This window comes from Trichoplusia ni, chromosome 20 (genome assembly GCF_003590095.1).
Source record: "Trichoplusia ni isolate ovarian cell line Hi5 chromosome 20, tn1, whole genome shotgun sequence".
Classification (NCBI taxonomy): Eukaryota; Metazoa; Arthropoda; class Insecta; order Lepidoptera; family Noctuidae; genus Trichoplusia; species Trichoplusia ni.
The window spans coordinates 973,055-996,640 of record NC_039497.1 but is presented as its reverse complement, the minus strand read 5'-3'; the positions used below and the strand labels follow the sequence as shown (position 1 = coordinate 996,640).

Genomic DNA, 23,586 nt, shown 5'->3' with positions numbered 1-23,586 from the left:
TTTTGTTTAAACGCACTAATCTCAAGAACTACTGGTTCAAATTGAAAAAATAATTTTGAATTTTTTTTGTGTTGAATAGACCATTCATCGAGGAAGGCTTTAAGCTATATAACATTAGGCTTCGACTACTAGGAGCGAAGATACAATGGAAAATGTGGAAAAAAAACAGGGAAAATTATTCATCTTCGAGGGCTTCCGTTCAAAAATTCCTAACTTATATCTTCAAACCACGCGGACGAAGTCGCGGGCAACAGCTAGCAATTAAATAAAACAGTGTTATTTAAGTGACCTCCGTGCATTTCATTACGGCAGGAGTATTTCTTTTTAAATGGGTCGTCGTATGACCTTCGTGAGTGACGTCAACCTGAACTAAATAACTTATGTGCGTCAGTCGGTAGGTAAATACAAGTTCTTTGTATTGACAATAGCAGAGGTATTTAATGTGATGATGATCTTTTGTCCTCTTCTCATCGATTTAGATAGAAAGGGAGGATATATGCGTGACGAAAAAGGATTTTCATCATTTTCTGGTCGAAACATAAAGCTATAAGCGAAACGTAAATGTACAAAGAAGAAATGATATTATTAACAGTCATACTACCCTCAATTTATTACTAACACCATATCCCATATTTTGGGATGGAAAATTATCAAAATATGACTTTTCTCGCTTTAAGTTAAAACTTTTTTCTACTAAAAGACGCCCTTGTTCCTTCCTTGGCTTTTTTTGCCGTGGCCCTTACGACAATCCTGCTGGCTTGGCAGGCATCATCCCCACTGGGCCCCCTGAACTTGCTGACATCTTTGAGGCCTGTATCACGAGCGCTGTCTGGCTCGGCCCTAGCCTGGTCTGGCGGTAAGCTACCCATCGCTCACAATATACCATAACCTTGCGAATAGCATTGAGATTTATTAAATGTCACGTTGTTTCAAACCGCCAACCAGTCTTACCAATACTGACTTTCTCTGTAAAATGTTGTTGGAAAGATAATTGTTGTACTCTTTAAAACGCAGCCTACGAAAACGCAGTTAAAGAAATGGAGCCCTAATATTAACGAATGTAACAACAACCTTGATAGACGATTTTCAGAAATTTTGTACCTAAGTTTTGACAAGCGACTTTCTAATCAAGTCTATTATTCAGTTCTATATAAATACGTCAAGACATCATATTTGGAAATTTAACTTAACTTTTTAGTTCAATATCACTAACTAAATTTTTTAAATATGTAGAAAGTGAGAGCTCAACTTTTATTGTGTAGTGTTAATGGATATGGCCGATCAAACAAAGAAAAAAAGAGTTTTTCCACATCAGAAACACAGATTCAATAATTCTTTAATCATAAATATTTTTGTTTAAACATAATAATTGCTAAACAGTTCACACAATGCAACTGATCACCGCTGCGATGGCTTAACTCTGATGACGTCATCCGCCATTTAAACAATCCGCCCACCAATAGCCATAGAGGCATAGAGTGACTGATTAACGTAGAGAACTTCTTTGTTACTCACGATTATCTATGATTGATTACAATTAATCAACCTGACTAATATTGTAATACGGTAATGACCAGTTTTAAAACAAAAAAATCTAATTAGTCCCTTAGTTAGATAATTTAAGAGTATTAGACATGTATTTTGTTTTCTTTTTCAGAAGAGCTAAAATTGACAATTAATTATCTGCTTTAAAGTTTAGGAGAGGGCTTGTGACGTAACGATATGGTATAATTTATACTTAATCGTGAGGCCACGCATAAGTTAAATTCGGTGTAATTTGGTCAATTTATGTTTGCTAGACAAATTTAAAAATACTTATCCATTATTATACAATAAATTACAAGACAGAAAAAGCTGTCGTCAGACCTATTGCTAATGAGAGTACATACAGACAAAATTACAAGTTAACTTATACTTTACAATTTCTTAATGATTTAATATTCTAAAAGACAAAGGAACAATCTAATAATCCAATAATTGATGTCTACCCGTGAATTAATTTAGTATTTTTACATTTTTATAACGAAACTAACATTTAATTATTGCATGTACATTTGTATATTTATTTTCAGTTGTCGCGTCGCGTAGGACACGAAATTGTGAACCTTTCATCCAGCTATAAGCTCTAGTACATTTAAAAAGGTGCAAAATATTTAGACGCTGTCTATTGGTGGAAGACATGGCTTGGGAAAAGGCTGGTTAGAATAGATACTGAAGATCCAATACAATTTCTCAGCATCCTTCAGTAATATTGTGCGCTTATTTAATAAATTAATTAAAAAAAGACCTGTTCAATTATTTTACTCGAAAAGGCTTCGCTCAACATACAATAATTTAAATCACACTCTAAAATTATAAATGCTACGTATGTGAGTGTGTTGTAGGTATGTTTGTTGCCTTTTCACTCCCAAACAACAAACCCGATTGAATTGGACTGGTCGGGACTTAGTGGACAAATAGTCTACCTTGAACCGAATTCGTCAAAGAAGGAAACTTCTCAGCCTCACTGCCTATTAAAGTAAAATAATTTATCTGTGTTTGATCATATAAAAGGTATTTAAAAATAAATGTGTTTAAATATGGCGCAATTATACAATACTTTTCCCAATAAAAATATACGTCATAATTATAAAAATATTGATTCTTTATTAGTACCAATTTATAAATCCGCAGTATCAATGCTAATAACATAAAGTTCTTAAAATATAATAATTAAACCGTTCAATTCGAGTCAGACTCGCGACTCTAAGGGTTCATTACAAAAAAGTAAAGAAAAAACAAATATAAAATTGTTTACCATTAAGTTTCGCTGTTGATTTTACTCTATTTTCATCTGTGTCTAAGTGTTAAGTTTAAATTTTATACGTCACTTTAGCATAAAGTTTAGGATGGACAGCACAAATTTCGCTATGCTGGAATTGATTATTCGATAACCATCGATAGTTTCAACCACATATTGATCGATCAAAATTTGGTCATTTCTATCGATCGATAGTAAATCAATTGGCAACATTCAAGTTTAATAACTTTTTAGAATTCGTCTAAAGCAAGTGTAAGTATCTCGTATATGCTAGAGTAGGATTTTGCAAAAAAGTTAAAAAGCCCCCGACAATAATAACTTTATCCCCTCACAACTTGTAAACGGCTCGACCGATTTTCATCAAACATGACTAAGAAATCTCGCACATGATACACCTTTAAAAAAACCAAACGAAATTAAACCGCTCAATCTATTCGAAAGATATGATTGAAAAGACAGACAGACTGATAGAGAGACACGTTAAACAGTAAGCTAAAGAAAGAAGTCAGATTACAAAGTGCGAGTATTTTTCAGTGGCATTTAGGAATAATTGGTGCGTAAGCAGGCATTAAGCCTACACAATTATGTAGGTAATAGCACAACTGTAACTCATTAAATTCGACTGTGTTATGTTTAAAATTTGATTGGTTTAACCAACTTCTGCTGCTACAAAATACCTAATTGTTGTCTTCCGTCTTCCCCCAGCAAAGCTCTCGTTGCTCTTATAAAAAGATAATTTAGAGAGCTTTAGATATGATCTGTAATTGAGCCATAAGTTCATTGTTAAAAAAAAATCGTATCCTTGAATCACCAGGTTTAGGTGCTGTTAAATAGACTATAGAATACAACGTGCCGCAAATACAACTCGCCTTTGATCAGTTTCTATGTTTCATGTACTTTTGTTACGTAAAACGAACTATTTTTTACAATCTGGAATATCTTTAATAAATTATATTTATCTTGTTTATGAATATAAAAATATAAGTAGTACAGGAAGTAATATTTTAAACTTAAAAAAGAAGTTAATTGGAAATGAGAATCTATATATGTACCTATTTCTGACATTATGTAAAGATTTGAGCTAAGATTTGTTTGAGAGGTTTTAAAAACATGACATCGCGATGCTACATTTCCGAGAAAAAGTCCTGTAGAACCAATCCTTCTATTTTAAAAGTAAATCAGGCTACCGAGAATTAGAAAACTGTTTTAGTCGTCATAACTAGATACTCATGTAAACTAGCCAATTAGTTAATTATTGTCAATTGTTATTCATCACACTATTTCTCTTGTTTCAATTGATAAGTACAAATAGGACCTTATTTATTTAAATAAAATAGAGATTGCAGTCCATTTGCTATTAATTAAATTATTTTTATAAAAATGTTATTTGATTTTGTCGTTTGTATAAGATTCCTTCAAGTTCCGATATCGCGGTAGTTTGCATCGCGTTCCCGTGGTCTCAGGTACAAGGGAAGGGTGAAGCACTCCGGAGGTTTTAGCCGGTAAGAGTCCGGCACACCTCTAAGCCTTCCCAGGGCGGAAAAAGTCCATGAGGATTTCACCAGGTAAAAAAAGGTTGGATACACAAAAATTACTAATCGATTACTTCTTATACTTAGACAAGAAATCAAAATCTAAAAATATTTTCAACTGTTTCATAGATAATTAAAAATCACGACTCACGAATTCTGTACAAGAAAAATTACAAAGGAAATCCGCTTTAAAGTTAAGGACAGGCTGGTGAGGTGTTACTGGGACTTAGCAACATACATTGAGTAAGTTCTATTTACTGTAATATGATCTATTGTTTGTCATACAAAAGAAAAAACACATCCAATATTATACATTAAACTAAACCACTTGACGATCGACGATCATTAAAAAAGCAAAGGTTTCATTCCTGTTCAAAAAGGAACAAAACACATTCGTTTTTATATCGTTAAATATTCAAGAAACCTGTATTCCAAATATTGAAATCTGGTGACGAAAACATGAAGTGGCGCAAGCGTGGTGACCGATCCTCATCTTTCTGCATATCAGTAAAGGACATTGCCAAACTGTAAGACATCTACAGGCTGGTATTAAACACACACAGATAGATGTTTATACAAAGATCCAAGCCCTATACGTAAGTTATTAAAAACTATTCAATTTAAAATACGAACTTTACAACCTACCTACTTTTTTAATTTGCATTCATAATTCAAACTTTAAAATGTAGGTAGATGTCAACATTATAAAACGTGGGTAATTTTAGTTATTTACGTAAAATTAGTCCTTCGTAATTCACAATGTGAAGTTCAATTAAATAGACCAATCTATTAAACTACTGACGAATTTCCAGTATAAAATGAACTACCTTTACCAACCTACTTAATTCAAATATAAATCATGGCTATTTCTATTCAGCCAACCATTTAATCACGGTTTGGCGTCCCGGCCTCCTGAAAATAGTAACCTCCCACGCAAACTGGGACCTAGCAACGCTCACGTTGTGACCTACACGTAACCTCACCGAAAACCGCCATAAAATTAACCAAACACTATTAGACGCACGATGTTAGCTAAAAAAGCAATCGAAAATCCAATGAAATATGTCGAAATTGTAAAGACTTTGCTGAATACTCGCAGCGCAACAAACTAGACACTTAATATTCTAAATAAGAACGGTAACATTATTTCCATTTTTCAATAAATTTACATCCGATCATTGAATAGCAATAAATAACCTCTGTTATTATTAAATGAAATACCATCCCCCGTGTTCGCTTAGCATGCGAGTTGTGCAATCGTAAATACCTATAATGTACACGTGTCATTCTGAAAGCGCTTGGCCTTGAAAATCATTATAACTATGTTACACACTTTATACATATCATCTTACGTAATAATACCGTAAATGTACAATATCGATCCCCGATTAGCTTGTATGTTTTGAAACACCGACTTAAATAAAGTTTCTAACGATAACAGACCCAATTACGTGAATATATGGAGGAATTAACGTTCAACAACAAAGTTAATTGCAATAAAAGTAACCTAAAAGTTATGTGGTGTTGTGGAGCGTAATTGACTCGTGAAAAGCCTGCTAAAGCGTTTTTTAACGCATATAATGTACATAAAAGTTGTTTTTAACAAAGAAGAGTGAGTTCGTATCGAAAATATGTATCGTGGAGAGGCCCATCGCTGTCGGGCGGATGTTATATAGCTACGTAGATAAAACCTTCCGCCGCGCGCAGCGCCCCTAGCGGCGGCCAACATCATCAAACTTCATGCCGCGTACAACCCTCCCAACAAGTTTTGATCGGGTCTTGGCAGATTATTTTTATAAATATTATTTAGTTTGCTTGAAAAAAAAAATTCTCAACCTTGTGATTTTTTGATTATAATGAACGTGAAACATGATTATGTGTTACGTGTAATGTTTAATTGTTGAATAATTACTATTTTTTGATCAATTCAGTAGTACAATTAAAAAGCATTCCAAGTATAATTATACTTATTCTGTCATTATTTCTGATTTGTACACAAAGCTAAAATACATCTTACAGAGAGCATTTATTTAGCCAACAAAAAACTTTAGTGTGCACAAAGTCAATTTACCTAGGTACAATTAAATGCTCATAGGCTAATTACTCAACAGTATAAAAATGAGTAAGTCATATCATAATTACGACAACAATTTAGGGATCAATTAGTAAATGCAATGTAATATGTATGAGTAATTTTCACTATTGGGGTAAAGAAATCAGTTTTTTGAGTAAACGATGTAAATGAAACGAAGAAGTTTACTAAATCAATTTATTTTTCTACTAAAAAATTAATATTGACTAAAACCCTTTGGAATATGCCCACTGCATTAGATCATGTACGTAATCACCCTTAGTTTCTATAAATCTACCGATTTCGTGAACACGGGTTTCTACATATCTGTTATTTTTTTCCTTTAAGTAGCTTTTAATTTCATCGTTCAACAACCATATATCGCCTTCAATCTTCCTAATTTTTGTTATTTTACGCATGCCTCTGTACGTTATCTCCAAATAAATTGGTACTTCATGGTTTTTTGTTCTTGCGATAAAATAAGGGAGATTAGCAGCTTCTTCTTTTGGTGGGATCCATCCGGAAGGGTAGCTCTCTTTTGGAGAAACTGCGGGAATCGTCTCAAACGGAAGCAGTCTCTCCACAAACGCCCACTCTGCTGGCTTTTTTACGATTTCGTAGTCATATTGTTCTTTTATTTTGGTTACGAATGGGGAATGAGCGTAGTTTGAGTACTTCCTTGATAGTACCTGAAACAAAGACAAAAAAAGAAATTAATAAAAATTCGAAAATCAACATAACCCCAAAACTTTTAAAAACTTTAAACCACTTTGAATATCCCACAATGACTACAAAATTGATGTATAACATTATGCATATTACTTCCCACAACGTTAATTAATCAAAATGTCATTCTGAAAATAAAATTAATGTGACAAGGAATAAAGCCACGAGAAACCTGTGCGGCGCGTTGTACACCCATAGTTCTGTCACATGTCGCGGTCAAAGCGACATTACGACTCGACGCGAGTGAAAATATAATTAAATAATTACCGATTGTGATCCCGGACCAAGTTTTGCACCCAAATCAGTCGAGTTGTTCAGGATTTGTACAGTTTTTCCAGCAAAAAGTCGCGCAAACGCGCACTGTGAACGCAACACGGTCGCCATTTTGAATAGCGAATAGAGAATTGCTACAAGAGCAATAAGAACTATATTATTCGTTTCGAAGGAAACATTATGGCGGACGCCTGCAGTCATTTGGGCTTTTCAAAAATCGTTTTCTAAGTTTAATCGCGTGTTTATATTGAACTTTTTCGCATATTATGGTGCGTTGTGTATCCAATTAACTGTTTATTGTGGTTTTTGGAGGTTTCATTGGATAAATTGTGAGTATTTTGTGAGGACATTGCAGAGGTGCGCCACGGCTGGGGAAATGATTTGGTGCTTTCGTTCGCTCGACGCATACGCACTCGCTCAGCTGTAGGTGGCGTTAGGTGTCACCCGCGGCCTCGCCACCAAAACATCGAGTTTTCATGAATTTTCCGGCGCGATTTCACATGTAATGATAGATTTTAATAGTTATTTTGATACTTAATTGAGTTGTCAACAGTTTGGTGTACCTAAACAAATCGTAAATCCAGTCTAAATATGACAAATAAATGTGATAATATTGCGCGAACTTGTTGATTAGTGCGCGTTGGCTTTTGTTTACCACGTTCTGTAGACACGATTTTTATGTGAATTGTGCCAAATATCAGCACAATTGAGTGTGCAGTACGTTAATTTAGTATATCAACAATATAAATATTAAAAAAATACTCTTTTAACTAACTTAAGTTAGGAGTTATGTTTGATGTAGTTCAACAAGTGTGTTTGTACACCATATGACTGAATATAGGGGAGCAAGGGTGATTAACGTGTGCTTATCGCTTTCCAGGTCCAGATGGCATTTAACAATGATGTATTATGGCCCAAAGTCGTCCTGTCACAAAGGTTAAGGAGTCAGTGAAACTGAAAAGTATCTCTTTTATGAATAAAGACGACAGTGGTTGTGACACCTGCCCAGAGGAGAGCTTGCCTGACATCTCCCCACAGGACACAGACAGTGAGAGCCAGAGCTCAGACGCCAGCAAGCAGAGAGCTGCAGACAAGTGCCGGGGCACCTCGTCGATCAATCTCAGATCGACTAACAGGAGCAAAGCTGACAGCCAGCTTCTACCTGATGTCGGAAGAACGGGGACATCTCCCACCACACATTCCAACATGAAAACTAAACAAGCTAAAGAAGAACTAGATAAGAGTATTGATGAGGACACCGTGATAGAACCCAAGACCAGAGCCCGCAAGAAGGCCTCCGATATTGTTGATGATGACAAGAAGTCCACCGCAGACGAGCCCAAGACATCCAAAGAAGCCAAGAAGCCTATAGCTAAACCAAAAGCTATAGTTAAGAAAAGACCTTTGGGTATTAGGAAAACTTTAAGAAGCAAAAAAGCTATTGTTATTAAAGAAAAAGTTAAGAATGTTATAAAGCAAGCTGTCAAGAGAGGGAGGAAGCCTGGATTAAAAATTAAAACTGAAGAGTCCCAAGACAAAGAAACCGTCCCATTAATACCTGCCTCTGAGATAAAGACAGAGCCAGTTGAGGAAACATCACCTAACTCTAGATCCTCCAGCCCCAAGACCGCAGGTAGGAGACAGAGACTCAGTTCTGATTTAGCCATGATGAAGACAATGCTTGGAGACTCACCAGGCAGCCTGGTGATTGGTTCACGCACCAGCCCCTACTCCATGCGCTCTGAGAGAAGCAATAGTCCTTCTTTATTTGAAGGGAAAAATCTTCGCAGTGGCAAACCTAGGAAAGTCAAAAACAACTTGCTGAGTGAAGTTGTGCTTAAGGAACAAAAGAAGAGGCGCAGACTTCATTCAGATTCTAAGGCTTCAGACACAGCTGACACTCCTGAAGACTGTAAGAAGTTGAAGAGAGGACGCTCTTGCTCTCGAGATGGCAGTGAGATATCCAAGTGCTCAGATATCACCGAGTCGGACTTGAGCATGAGTGAGACTCTCAACGACACAGACAGCAAGGAGCTCAACAAAAAACTAGATAAATCTAAGACTGACCTAGATATAGATATTGAAAATAATGTACAGATCTCGACTATTGAAAAAGTGCCTTCTCTAAATGTTGACTCCAAACTAGCTGAAACCAAACTGGAAGCGGAGCCTAGCTGTATCATAAATGCAAAAGATAAAAAGAAAATGAGCTTACAAAGAAGTACTTCATTAGACTCTGACAACAATAATAGTAATAGGATAAAATTAGAGGATTTAAATTCAGCAGAAATAGAAGAGAAAATATTAATGAAGACTGAAAACGATACGCTTTTTGATGCTCGTAGTAGTATATTGACTAGTATGTCCAAGACATTCAACTCTAAGGAGGTGTCGAAGAACATAAGGAAGGCTCGGCGGGGCCGCAAGGTGGCGGCCGCCTCGCGCGCCGCGCCCCCCGCCAGCGCCGCGCCCAAGGCCGGTAGCGCCAGCAGCAGCGCGCCCGAGCCTGCCGAGCCCGCCGACGACAAGGTCGAGACCATCGACACCCTCACCAAAGAGATCAACGATCTCATCAACAACCTCGATCAGAACATTGACGGCGACCATGAGATGGTCGCTGAGTCCAACACTTCTACTTCTACTACTACTGATAGCACCCCTGACCAATTGCAGACAAAGACTGCCTCTAAATTCTATGGCCTAGCCAAACCTTTGAACAATGTAGACAATGTAGTCCCTACTCCAGAAACGCCTGTAAAAGACAAAGATACTATATCTCCTGTTAGCAATGAGAACACGCCGTCGAAGAATGACGACGGTGAGAACATTAGGCTTCATTATGAGGAAGATTCGGCGGAGAAACCAGTAAAGGGTGCGAAGCTCGATATACCTTTCAAATGTAGTCCTGTTGCCAGTATTGATAAGCTCATGGACAGACTTAAAGAATTCGAAGAATTTGATAAGAGAAGACAAATGGAGTCCAAAGCCATTGATGGCAACAAACCAATGATGGTTACTAATGACGTGGTTTTAATACCCAAGTCTGGTGACATCAAGCCATTGAAGGACATTCAATCGGTACGATCGCCAGAAAAGCCATTTGAAAAAGAGAATGTTTTGAGTTGCTTTGAGAACAACTCTGCTATTTCAATAGTCAAGAGAGATCAAGTGAGGAAGTCCACCGACGTTGAGTTGCCTAACTCAGTCACTCTAATTAAAAGGAATAGTTTTAGCTCAAGGAAAGAGTCTACAAGCTCTAACCACTCAAGAGAGTCTGATGCTATCAGCATATTTGAGAAGTCTCTTGGGAAAGATGTTACTCTGACGGAAATACGGAAGTCCGTGGATAAATCTGCACCTGTGTCATCCACTCAGGTCGACCTCCACCAGTTCGCGACACTCCACCCCAACACGTCGAGCTCAAATCCTAACCTGGGAGGCCACGTGCTGGACTCTAGTCAGATATCGATCACGCCTCGCGTAGTCGACTCTAAGATTAACAATGACGTTCAGATTATCTCTAAGAGAAAGTCTAGGGAATCCATGTCGAGGAAATCTTCAGAATCGACTATTGACACTGATGACAAGATGGCTACGATTGAGAAGATCAAATCGCCGTCACACCAGAATCTATCTCCGGCTGTGTCCATCACTCCAACACCGGTCGCTATCAAGTCGCCTGAAGCGGTGCCTATGGAAACTGAAGCACTGCCTCCACCATTAGAGACTATAAAAGTTTTGGACGAGATTTCAGCTTCTGAGTCTGTTACAGTGGAAAGCTCTAAAGTCGCCGATGTCCCTAAGGAGGAGCCAAAACTTGAAACACCTGTTGAGGAGGCGGCAACGACGGCCACAATTGTTGACATCGAAACAAAATCAGAAGTTGCCCAAACTCCAGAAGTATTGCCAGAAGTAACTAAAGAAGATGTTGATGAAAAGACTGAGACAATTGAACCTAAACCTGAGGAGGTTCAGCCTACAGAAACTGCTGAAGCGAAGCCTGCCGAAAGTAAACCTGCGGAACCCGAAACAAAGCCTTCTAAGGGTGCTAAAAGTAAATCGGCGCGCAACTCAACCGAGTGCCAGGCTGGACCCAGCAACGTGTTAAACGAGACTCCTGAGAGTCAGAAACGTAAAGAAAATGTTCTCAGAACGCTTGGCTTGCTCACTCATAAAGCTGCAAAGGAAGCCAAGATTGAAAAACTAAAAGAGAAAGAGAGGATATACAGTGGCATGATGTCTAACAAGAGCAAGAATGCGAAGTCTCAGGGCGATTACACTGGGACTTTGAAGACTGTGATAAAGTTGAACAGGGGGGCAGGGGATAAGAAGAAGCACAGGAGCTCGTTGAAGATGACGTTCCAGAAGAGCAAGTACCGGTCCGGCAAGCCGGCGCCGGAGGTCGGGGAGGCGGCCAACGAGGATGACGCCTACTACACCATTGAGAGGCGCGAGGTGAGATACCATACTTACTTACATACATAATAATACTAATATGGACCTTTATACACCCCACTGCTGGACACCGGCTTCTTCTCAGGTTAGCATTGATTATAAAAGTAGACTCCAAATGTTTAGGTACTAGATAAAAGTAAGGCTACGCATCGCATATTTAATTTGTGTCTCTTTTTTCGAGTTTTCTTGTGAAACCGAATTTTTGACAAAAAGACTCCCAAGATTGTTTACCTATTTTTAATTTTTTACCTTTTTTTAATTATTTAGTTCTGTCTGTCAGATCAGCTGTATGACATAGCATAGTATTGCATTATTATCACGTAATATCCATTTGACGTAAAAAAATAGACATCAGAGACCGGGAAGTAGATTACATTTATATTAAAACCCCTAGGGCTTTCTGTCTGTCAGTCTGTTATCAAATCTTGCAAGTTAAAAAATAAAGTTGCATTTTTTACGTCAAATGTAGATTAAAAGCAATTTTTATGTTTGTAACTTCGTATTGGATGAACAGATTTTGTTGATTCTTAATTTCTAAGTTAACTTTTTCTAAAAAAAAATCAAGTTTCACTCAGTAGTTTTAAAATATCGCAATGTACTGTGCATTTTTTTCTCTTCGCAAATATTTTACTAGTTGTAACTTGCGAATAATTTATAATCTTTGATTACCATTATTTTATCAGTGTTCACAACAAAACACATTTTGTTTTCCTTTATCTTGCTGTCACATTGATAACTATCTAACCAAGCGCTTATTTAAATAAGGGGATTTAGATAATGTTACTTATGTAATTAATTGTCTTACATAATTGAGCTTTCAAAAGTAGAATAAAGTACAATACTTAAGTCACAGGTAATCATTGTAAGCTTATTTGAATTGAGCTTTTAAATTTTTATTTTATACGACACAATAGTTACATTCTCATCTACAAATAAGTTCATTTCGTAAGCTTTTAGTGACTTTTAATCACATTTTATTAGTTTCACTGCCTGTATCTATTACTACTGCTGCAGAAAATATTTTTTCCCATATATTGACACAAAAATACCTTTTGTCTTATTCATTAATTGCTTGTCTTTAAAATAGTAGCAAAGTGTCTTACAAACAAATAAATTGCAAAATTCTATTGGAAAAGAATTTGAAGAATTGTTAAACTTTTCTAGTTGTTCTTTTTGTAATACCTTTTATGCCTTCCACTTTATTTTGATTATTCTGTAGTCAATTTCCCTTAAAATTATAAGTTTAATAATTATTAAAGTCAAAAGTTTTAGGAAAATAGCCAAACATTAATTAAATAACAGAAATTCCGAGATACTTATGAGAACACTCTAAGATTATTATGAATATATAATTAATATGTTTGCTATTGTTTACAGGGCGCGGCCGGCGCGGGTTCTGACGGTGGGCACAGAAAGACTCATTACAGTAATCGTCTTAACAATCATGGTGTGTGGATATATTCACCCCACTACACACTGGCGTTATGTACATACACGATATCACATAGGTACTTATGTAGTCGTAGCACATTTAACTGTACGATAATCGTGCAACAAAAGGTCTTTAAAAAAGGACTTAAAATATAGCTGTATAAGAGAAAAAGTTACAGTCTCATTTGAAACTGTGTTTAGATAAATTGAAGCTGATTCCAATATATTCAAGAAACAGTTGTCTCATATTTGAAATACTTATATTCAGCATCTTTAAGAGTATTTTAGATATGATAAAACCAATTGGAGAGTTTATCTGTAAAAGAAAAATTACCCAGAAAGCGTAAATATTGTATTTTTTTAAATCTATATCGTGTGTGTACAAACGGATTTCATTAGTTCATTAAAATTTATATTAAAAGACTACTATAAATTTTGATAGCTAACTGAAATCAAATGAATGCTTTAAACCACTTAATAAATTTAATATAAGCTATGCATGTTATTTCTAATATATACTCACCTATATAATCTCTAATAATATTAACAATAAGTAACAAAATAACTGAAACTAACTTGTTTCTCAAAATGTTAATGAATTACAAGAGACATTATTTTTTTTTGGTTTAGGACAAGATGGTATCTAGGTCGTGCATTTTGCTTTGCTGAATTAAGCAGTATTAACTCTTAAAATAGTCAAATTGCTGTGGAGACCACTGCAAACTTAGGTCGAAGCTAAATCAGGCTTTAAAAGCTAACAATACTCAATTTGAACTTAAAAAAGTCTAAAAATTTCTAAGATTTTTTTTTCAGTCTAAGTAAGTTAAATATAAAAGTAAAATCGAATGTAATACAACATTAAAGAATATCAAATCAAATAAACCACAGAAATAATCAGTGGTTTATTTATATTTTAGTTTTTAAAACATATAGATACAAAATTGATACAAAATTTAATAGACAGAATCGAGTGTAGGTCCTCCTTTCTATATTTTTGCTTACGTTGTTTAGCGTAAAAAAAAACAATAAAAGTAATTATGTTTATTGTTTAATACCGAGTAACATTATCATTTAAGTTTCAGACAGGTTTCAAATATCGTTGCCAATAATTTAGCGACATTGGGTCTCAATAGCCGTTTATTAATACACCTACATCCTTCCTGTAGGGGACCGAACATAGCATTAAATACGAATATGTATTACACTACATATCACTAAATAATAGTATTGACTGGTTGCACGATTTAATAAATAAGGTCCAATAATTTTGTAGTAAAAATCTTTATGAAAGTACGTTTAGTCAGAAATGTCTACTGGTCGCTTTTTTTCTAGACCGACTGGCGCTTTTAACCAACCAACTTGTAATATATCTGTTGACTTTAAACACATGAAAATTTAAACAGCTAGTTTTTAAAAGAATAGATTAAATAGAAAATTAAATCTTAAAGCCTAAAAGCTTACTAGTTCTCAAAATGCTTAAATGGAGCTTTTATTTTTAATTCATTATACTGAAGTTTCCTTAAGGTTTACTTTTAAAAAGTTTAAATTCAATTAATTCGCCAATCACGACTATATCCAAGCCCTATAAATATCAGTCTAGCCTAAATGTAACCGCTCTATTTTGAGGCTCAATAGAATATCTGGCTTTGTCCAAATATCGCGTGTAGGCTTCCAACGTAGGCAAACACATCTAACCTTGGTATAACTAGGTTTCTAACGAGGTGTCGACTGTCGACACAGCAAGCTTCATCGCATGACAACTGTAACGCATGTTTCATTATTCCGTGTTTTCACAAAGAAAAGTATGCTTAATTATCTCATTCATACTTGTGTTGTACGTGTACGTATGTCTATATTTGTTTGTCTGTTGCACTTCCACGGGGAAACCACTTGATTGGTTCTGATGAAAAAAAAAAACAAATTTATTGTGAATACATAATCTACTTTTATACGCGAATGTCTGTTTTTTATGGTTGATTTGTGTTATAGGGTTTTATTGAGTACTTGAGGTAGTATAATAGTACGTATACGTATTTTTTCTCTTTTGTCTAGTCAACAAATTGATTGTAAAGGAATAAAACTTACGCGGGACGTCACTTCTTTGTATATGCATATGTCACATCGTCTCAAGTCCCTAAACTTTAAAGCATCTTTGTCTTTGTCAATTTTTATTGTTCAGAGAAAGGCAAAAAAATTGCGAGTAATATTTTTATTGTCTATCTCGCAGTCTTAATAGATTTCTTTTTTTTTTTACGGTCATTATAAATATGTATAGTTTCAAATGGGACATTTCTGTTTAACAACGGCTAATGCGTTACCTGGAGATAAGCTGCGCGTTTAAAACCAGTAGAATAGCCCCAACAATGGAAGTCTAGAAACTAGTCGGATAAAGTACCAAACCAATAGAATAATATTGGTTTTGAAAACATGCCTAGCTACGCAGCTGGAATAGAACTATGACAGCTTCTAGGAGCTCTAGATTCACTTTTATTTGCATTATGTTAAATTATTTGATAACTTCAAAATAGCCAAATTTAGTTCAACTGCCTAGTAATTTCCTATTTAAATTTCCCTATAGTTGATAGCCGTATTTAGCTGTTAATTATCAAAATTCGATTATCGCTGGCCCGGAGTGGTGACTCACAAATTTTCCGTAAACACACAAAATTCCATTTATCTAAACGAAAAAGTTGTGTTAGTTAACTTTTTCGATTTTTTATGATTATGCCCAGATGTTTGAAAATAAACGGTAGCCATTTTAGATCCACTCCTAGGTTTTGAAAGGACGAACACTGAAGCCATGTCTTGTGTCTATTACTACTGCGTAAAAAACATATAGTGGAACTATTATTAGTGTACATTATAAAGAGCTTTAAAAAGGCTTAAATAAACAATGTTCAGTTCAAAATAAAACCTTATTTGTAGTCAAATTTTATGCCTTTCAAAATTTCACGCTCAACATCATACTCATTATACGTATGTAGTAGCTACGTCACTTCTCATAAATTTCTCCCAAACACACAAACAACATGCCAACCTGTCCACAGACCCAGAAGCCGCTCCTGAACCAGCGGAACCCAAGGAGACATTGAACCTGGTGATCCCGGAGAAGGCGTCATCCTTCAGCATTCACCCGGGCCGGCTGTGCATGGACCAGTGCTTCTACTGTGGCGGCAAGTTCGGCCTGTTCGATACGCCCTGTCATATCGCGCAGATCAAGAGCTCGGAGCGACAGAAGAAGGTTTTAGACAGTAAGTACTAATTACTAGTTATATTATAGTTTAAATCTATCATAATATATTTATAAGTGATTTCAAAAATGTATAATATTTTAATTTCGCAATTAAGCATTAATTATTTTATTTGATAAACGCGAAAGTTATGTTCATATTTGTTACTCTTTCATTCTCACACAGGTCGACCAATTTTTCATATCATTTGCCAATTTTTTTACTATCGGGTTGGATCCAAATATAAGCTTTTTATTCGCGGGTATTATTACACAGTTCTTAACAACATTGTAACACTTTTATCTTTTACCAGATGAAGAGAAGTTGACGATAGACAGTTGCCTGTGTGACGCCTGCTACCGGCACGTGGACCGCCGCGCCAACTGCCCCTCCTACAGGAAGCGACCCTTCAACAAGCAGCCGCTCGACATTCCTATCACTTCGCTGCACAAGTATGTTATATTTATCATATACAGTAAATAAAAGAGATTCCTCCACAGTCTTGCAGATACCAAGCTTGTGCACGTGTTCAAGTTAGTAAAATATACTAAAATAACGGGATTGTTTCAGCATGTACAAGATGGATGAGCTTTCATTTATTTTTTACTATAAAAGGTAGTAATTTGCTAATAGTAATTAAGTGTTCAGTTTGGACCTCATCTCATATCTCATTTTTTGATTTTTAAGAACTTTTATTTAAGCTTCCCGATACTTCACCGACCACACTTGCAATTTTCTACAATATAATCTATCTTACAGTAGTAACCAATCAGAGAAGGCCTCAAGCCCTCCGATGGAAGAGGACAGTGAGGAGGAGTCTAACACAGTGAGCACGTCAGTAGCGGGCGCGGGGTCCGCGCGCGTGGCTCTGTGTCACACCGAGGGCTGCGCGAGGCCGGCTGACCACTCCATACGCAGGAAGTGGCTCATCAAGATGAGGAGCAGCGTCAACAAACTGGTGAGGAGAGAACCTGACATCATTATAATGCAATCATTTGTTTCTCGCTTTATTTAAAAACTCATAGTGCCTCATACAAGGGTCAAAATGAAGTTCTCCAACTAAGGTTACGTTGTTTATTACCGGGTATCTCATGAACGATGATAGTTTGTCAGCTGAATTTTTTAGAGATGATGTATTTGTATTGCCGTTTTAACAACAAGTATATAGGGCTCCCATGATTGTTGTTGCCGTGTTGATATGTATTGTCTGTCCGGTGTTGTGACCCATGTCCCTATGGCCAGCTGAAGCTGAAGTGCGACTACCCGGGCCTGCACACGCTGCCGCTGTGCGGGCCGCACTACGCCGCGCTGGCGCCGCTGCTGGCCTGCGCGCTGTGTCGCCGCAGGATCACCAAGCATCACAACGTGCACTTCATACACCAGGTAACACCGCCACTGGGGAAGCCTGCACTATAGCACCCGTACCTCCTCCCCGCCTATGAGCTCATGTACTTTCTGCTCTGAGCGCTATGACAATAAGTAAAATATCTGGTGTTGCCCCTACTACCCATCATGGCGGTATATGCAGGTGTCATATTTATAGTGTATCAAGATAATGCTTTAAGATAATTATTTAAATAGCCTAAATTTGGCACACCTTGGCTATTCAACGCCCCTAGTGGATGGACCCTCAGAGATGCCCATTACATCAAAATTCTTAACTGCTGCATTTTGAGTCTATGACTAAAAGAAATCCCCTGATTTGAAAGATAAGACAGTATAATATAATTACTGGAAAATAAAAAATGAAACCTATGATTACAATATTTAACCCAACCTGTATTTCCCCAGGGCTACCTGGAACTAAACCCGCATCTGAAGTCGGCGGGCGTGCCAGTACAGTTCACGGAGCGGCCTGTATTATGCAAGACTTGCCGCTACTACTGCACGCTGCTGCAGCGGCCCGGACACAACGATGCCTACGCGTCAGGGTATCGACGCAAGTGAGTATCTTGCTTTATTACTGAAATTAGAATAATGAATCTTGGCTTATTAATTTTCAGGAGCTGTTCATCTGTAATTTAAAATTGAGTGAACAAATCACGCCTAGTTACTAGAATGTAGATTTGCCGTTGCACTTGACATATTTCTTTATTTTATTAGTACTTATGCAATAAATACTAATATCATTATTTGTCTCCAGGCTACTTCTCATATACAACATCGAAATACCACAAACATCTGAAAACGAAACAGAAGACGTTACTCAAGAAGATGGCAAAGTAAAGAAGAAGCAGAGAGCCAAGTCCAAGCAGAGGAAATCCACGGAACCCGACAAAATGGATAGCGAGTCCTCTGAAAGGACCAGTGAAAGCACTCCAGAAAAGGACAAGAAAGAAGACAGCGATGGAAAGGAACAACCTCTAGAAGAAGACATCGAGAGCTTAATATCCTCAAATAAGATCCTAGTACCCAATGCCACGAAACCAAATGAAAACCCACCGAGTGATGGATCTGAAGCGGACATGCAGTGCGATATCGACGCCCCGATTATCCCTCTCGACAAACAGACGGAACTACAGTACCTCCTGCAGAAGCAGAACAACCCCGCTCAGTTCCTGCCCAAACCCAACCTCACCCAGAAACAGAGGAACATACTCAAAGTACACAACCTCTCAGGAATACAGAAACCTGGCAGCCAACACAGAATCAACGAAAAGAACTCCAAGAGAATACACAAACTAGGACAAATACTCTCACATAAGGAAAGGGTCAGGAGCAGTGATACTGATGAAGAGAAAGTTAAAGAAACTGGTATTCCTATCCTCAAGAATATATCCTTGAACGAAGAATGCACTATAGAGTCGATACCAAACAAGCGACCAGCCGACATCACCACACTCAAGAACAAATGGCAAATGTCAGAAAGTTTCACACAAGTCAAGAAGAATCTAAGTGAGCTGTCAAAGAATAAAGACCATAAAAAGTCTTCAGACGTTCAGAAATACTCGAATCCTGTCAAAAGACTGGAGACAAACCCCTCGATATCAGTACGAGAATTGTTCCCAGGGGAGGAGGAAATGAACTTACAATGTAATATAGAGTTTAATAATGTGAAAGGCGTGACCCCAGAAGGTTGGGAAAAATGTAATACTATGATACAATATGACGTAGAAACTAAGAAGCTATGGAACGAGCTACAGCGACCGTACGGAAACCAATCCTCATTCCTGCGCCATCTTATTCTCTTAGAAAAGTACTTCAGGAATGGGGATCTCGTGTTAGCTCAAAACGCTACTCCACACGCCTCGACGTATAGTGACTCCATACAGAACAGACTGAGAGCTTACGACAATGTTGCAAGCGAGACGCCGAAGCGGGCCGAGTCGGTCAGCCTCATAGAGTTCAGAAAGAAACCGGCGGTGAACGGCAAGAGCCTCTTAAAGTCAAATCAGAACGAGGCTGAGAAAGAGACTAATAAGTTCAAGCCGCCTCCTGGACCGGTACAGAAAACGAAATCTTCAAAGAGTGATAAGGCTAAGTCAAAGCCGTTGCCGCCAGAGTTGATAGCTATCAACACTCCCAACGCTCAGGGTAGGAAGGCGATACAGAACGTGTTGCACAATATACAGCAGCTGGTGAAGGGCGTGTCGGCCTCAGACCCCACGGAGATCGCGGCGGCGCCCCTGCCCGTGGCCGCGTCCACTCCCGTCAGTACCAAGTTCGACCCGCCCGTGCCCGTCGTCACTCCCAAGGAGAAGAAGGATACTCCTAATAAGAAGGACGATGCCCCGAAGAAACCTAAGACGACCAGCAAACCCTGGAGACCTACACTCATGCCTATTACTCAGGTATATCCCGCTTAACTAATTAATTGTAGTAATTTAACTCATACCTAATTTACACTGCGATTCCGATACCTGTGCCATCTAGCTACTCCGAAATTTTTGAGTACCTATTAACATTATATTACATGTAGCACAAAAGCTTCCAGTAAGCTTTAATATTTTGTATGATTTGTTTAAGCAATCTAGTCTGTTACATCAAAATATTTATGTCAAATTGTGTTCGGTTTTCAGGAGAACCTAGCGAAGATCGCCCGCGAGCCAACGCAGGTGGCGGTGGACGGGCGCACTCTGCCCAGCCTGGTGCAGGTCATGTCGTCCGGCAAGCGGTACCACATCACGCTGCAGGACTACAACAAGATGTGCATCATGCGGCGGGAGAAGCTGCAGCAGCTGCAGGACGGGGACAAGGCCAAGCGGCCCGCCGACGAGGCCGCCGCCAGCGACATCCAGCCCTCCAACGCGCAGTGTGCCATGCTGGGCAACGGCGGCAGCGTCGTGCAGAACGTGGCCGCCGACGACAAGGACAAGAAGGAAGTGCCCGAGCTCGGGCCCATCGGGTCCAACGCGGCCACCATACTGAAGAATGTGGGCCTCAAGAACATCACCATAGCCCCCATCCCGGCCAAGACGGCCACGGTGACGTCGCAGACGGTGGCGTCGCCCATGGTGTCGTCGCCGGCGCTGCTGGTGTCGTCGCCCACGCTGCGGCCGGGGCCGGGGCCGGGCCCAGCGCTGGGCGTGGGGCTGGGCGCGGGGCTGACGGTGCTGAGCGAGGCCCCGCTGCTGCTGCCCAACATCCCGAGGTCGCTGACGGTGATCCCGCAGACCGTGTTGGCGCCGCCCGACGCGCGGCCCTAGCGCCGCGTCGCGCAGCCGCCAGGACATTGCAATAAGTGAGAGCACCCGAGAAGCCTTAATAATTATACTGTGTATATATTAGTGTAGTGACGGACATCGTGCTGTGAAAATGGTGAAAAGAAATGTGTTAAATATATTACTCTGAAAGGTTTTTAATTATTATTTTTTCTTTGTGCAAATGATGCGACGGTTTGTGTTGATCCTGGGTGTCGAGCTTCTTACCTTGTTGGGTGATAGATACCATCATCATCGGCTGCTGTTGCTCACAGACCTGTGTAGTAGAATGGGCTAGGACTACAGCTGTAGGCATCCTACGCCAGGAATAATATTGAAGCAACAACACATTTGCTCAATATTATGTGTACTTGCTAACTGTAACTGCCAATCATGTAGGGTTATACAAGAATACCTCAACACACTTAGTACTGGTAGAAGTATATAGTATCTTTTGTAGTTTCATAATATATTGCATTTTTTAGGAAATTGACTGCAAGGAGTTATTATACTAACAACACACAGTTAGACTGGTGATTAAAAAATTCGCTTAGAACTTCCATTAGCTAATTCCATACCACAAGGACTTGGGTCTGTGACAAATCAAACAGCAATTACTTCATAACTCATTTATTATAAGTTCAAGAGGCCTGCTTACATATTAGTTACTATTTATTGACCCTGACTACATCAAAATATAGTTCCTTTGCTGAGAAACATTCAAAATTCTCTAGTCAGGTGGAAATATGCATTTATAATTTATTTATTGATTGTTCACGTCGCTGATCTAAAGTGGGAGTAGGATAGGTCGCCGCCTGGCCGCAGGTGGCGCCACATCGCCTCGTATCATTCGCATAAACCTAGACAATGTATGTAAACTAATGTATAGCGTAACTGTAAGAATATCACTCGGAACATATTTTTCCAACTGTTAAATATATATAAGGATGCATTAAAACTCATATAGAGCTAAAACCCGATTAAGTAGAATTAAAACAATTATTTTGGAATAAATACACATTTTACATGTTGATTTGATGTTGATTTACATACCTATATAATTTATTTACAGGGACATTTACAGTTAGTGACCTCGTGAAGTACAATACGAACATAATTTATTGTTATCATATTTTCGTAGTGATGTTTTCGTTAGGTAACACTCGAACTTTCTTTCAACTTTATAAGCTACACACATATTTTTGGTAATCACTATACATACACAAAACACCGAGACGAGACTTTGACAATCTAATTATAAATGTCCCTACTTATCAGTAAAGTAATAAATTAACTAAAAGCATTAAAATACAAAAGTTGGTGATTAAATTTGTGCCTGACAGATATATATAAAGTATGATAATCACATGTACATATTTAACACGGGAGCCAATAAATGAAGAGTTCTGAAAACTTTTTATATGATAAAAGCTCAGAATGAGTGGCCCTGCGTTCGTTGCTGCGGTATTCAAAGTATATTTTTTTAACTTTAGAGACAGATGGAAAACAAATAGTTTACACAGATCTGAATATATTCTGACAAGACGTATAGTGGACACTGTATGTCGTTATTATCGTTAATTTATTGTTTCTTGTTATCAGGCTGTATAAACCCCATATTTAAAGCAGCTACAGCAACAAACGCAGCGGTGTATGTTAAACATGATAATTATATCTATATTGTTGAAGAATTAGCTATTTTATTTTTGGTCCAATGATATAGGTCGGTCCAATGTTAACTGTAACCTCCATCGTATATAACTCAGCGTGCAGCGACAGTTATGCTCACAGAAGTAACATACAGTCCCTGAAAATTATTAATCTGTGATTTCATATAGTTTGTAACGCTGTTAGAAATTCGACGTTTTTAAATCTCGTTGAGCTGTAGTGAAATAATTTGGTAGTCTTCCAATGTTTGTGTGACGATTATCTTGTTTGGTTATGTGTAGGTTAGGTAACTTGTATTAACTATTATGTAGCTATTGTCGTTGGTATTGCTGCCGTGTGCTTTAGGCGTATACCCCTGCAAGTTAAGTACGTCCTGAGTAGACGAATAGCGATGTGAATTCGATCATGTTTGTATTGTATAAGTTCAGAGACTGTATGCGCTTTACTTGTGTCGCCGACGCCATGACAGTTATGTGAATGTTATTCAGCTAGTATTTTAGTGATTTGGAAGTTTCCCCGCTGTTGTTAAGAGAACAAATTATAGCCCCCCATAGCCCAGACGTTTTGTTTCTTCCAAAGATAGTGTGTTAGTTCACAATATTATTATTTTTAGTTATTATTTTGTTCGGTACGTGCCCTCGCCCCGTGCCGGAGGTATGAATTGTCTAATAAACATATCTTATCTCCTGAATTCTTGTGTTTTCTTTACTTTATACACACTGACAATGAAAAGTCAGTACATATTATATTTATCCAGATA

At 37.9% G+C, this 23,586-nt stretch overlaps 2 protein-coding genes across 5 annotated transcripts; one reads left to right on the top strand and one right to left on the bottom strand.

The window, feature by feature from the left end:
* Nucleotides 1-6,587: 6,587 nt before the first annotated feature.
* On the bottom strand, nucleotides 6,588-7,627 carry LOC113503914 (probable 39S ribosomal protein L49, mitochondrial). Its single transcript, XM_026886058.1, has 2 exons — nucleotides 7,397-7,627; nucleotides 6,588-7,092 (listed from the first exon to the last, which is right to left on the bottom strand). The coding sequence occupies exons 1-2, from the start codon at nucleotides 7,601-7,603 to the stop codon at nucleotides 6,631-6,633; spliced, it is 669 nt and encodes a 222-aa protein (XP_026741859.1). The 5' UTR covers nucleotides 7,604-7,627; the 3' UTR covers nucleotides 6,588-6,630.
* A 17-nt stretch (nucleotides 7,628-7,644) lies between these two features.
* LOC113503913 lies at nucleotides 7,645-23,517 on the top strand. 4 transcript variants are annotated; one of them, XM_026886057.1, is made up of 10 exons: nucleotides 7,645-7,731; nucleotides 8,283-11,857; nucleotides 13,235-13,259; nucleotides 16,336-16,539; nucleotides 16,832-16,970; nucleotides 17,278-17,476; nucleotides 17,761-17,901; nucleotides 18,310-18,461; nucleotides 18,662-20,309; nucleotides 20,538-23,517. In XM_026886057.1, the coding sequence occupies exons 2-10, from the start codon at nucleotides 8,312-8,314 to the stop codon at nucleotides 21,162-21,164; spliced, it is 6,681 nt and encodes a 2,226-aa protein (XP_026741858.1). In that variant the 5' UTR covers nucleotides 7,645-7,731; nucleotides 8,283-8,311; the 3' UTR covers nucleotides 21,165-23,517. The 4 variants fall into 4 exon arrangements, with proteins under 4 accessions (XP_026741858.1, XP_026741857.1, XP_026741855.1 ...); XM_026886056.1 differs by having other exon boundaries at nucleotides 13,235-13,283; XM_026886054.1 differs by having other exon boundaries at nucleotides 13,235-13,304.
* Nucleotides 23,518-23,586: the final 69 nt, after the last annotated feature.

What these genes read in the sequence shown, in the direction of transcription:
- LOC113503914 (XM_026886058.1), bottom strand. Translation starts at nt 7,603, where the DNA reads ATGACTGCAGGCGTCCGCCATAATGTTTCCTTCGAAACGAATAATATA. An exon ending in TTGGTCCGGGATCACAATCG is followed by an intron (nt 7,093 to 7,396) that starts GTAATTATTTAA and finishes TCTTTGTTTCAG; the next exon opens with GTACTATCAAGGAAGTACTC.
- LOC113503913 (XM_026886054.1), top strand. Translation starts at nt 8,312, where the DNA reads ATGGCCCAAAGTCGTCCTGTCACAAAGGTTAAGGAGTCAGTGAAACTG. An exon ending in TAATCGTCTTAACAATCATG is followed by an intron (nt 13,305 to 16,335) that starts GTGTGTGGATAT and finishes ACCTGTCCACAG; the next exon opens with ACCCAGAAGCCGCTCCTGAA. An exon ending in GGAGCAGCGTCAACAAACTG is followed by an intron (nt 17,477 to 17,760) that starts GTGAGGAGAGAA and finishes CCCTATGGCCAG; the next exon opens with CTGAAGCTGAAGTGCGACTA.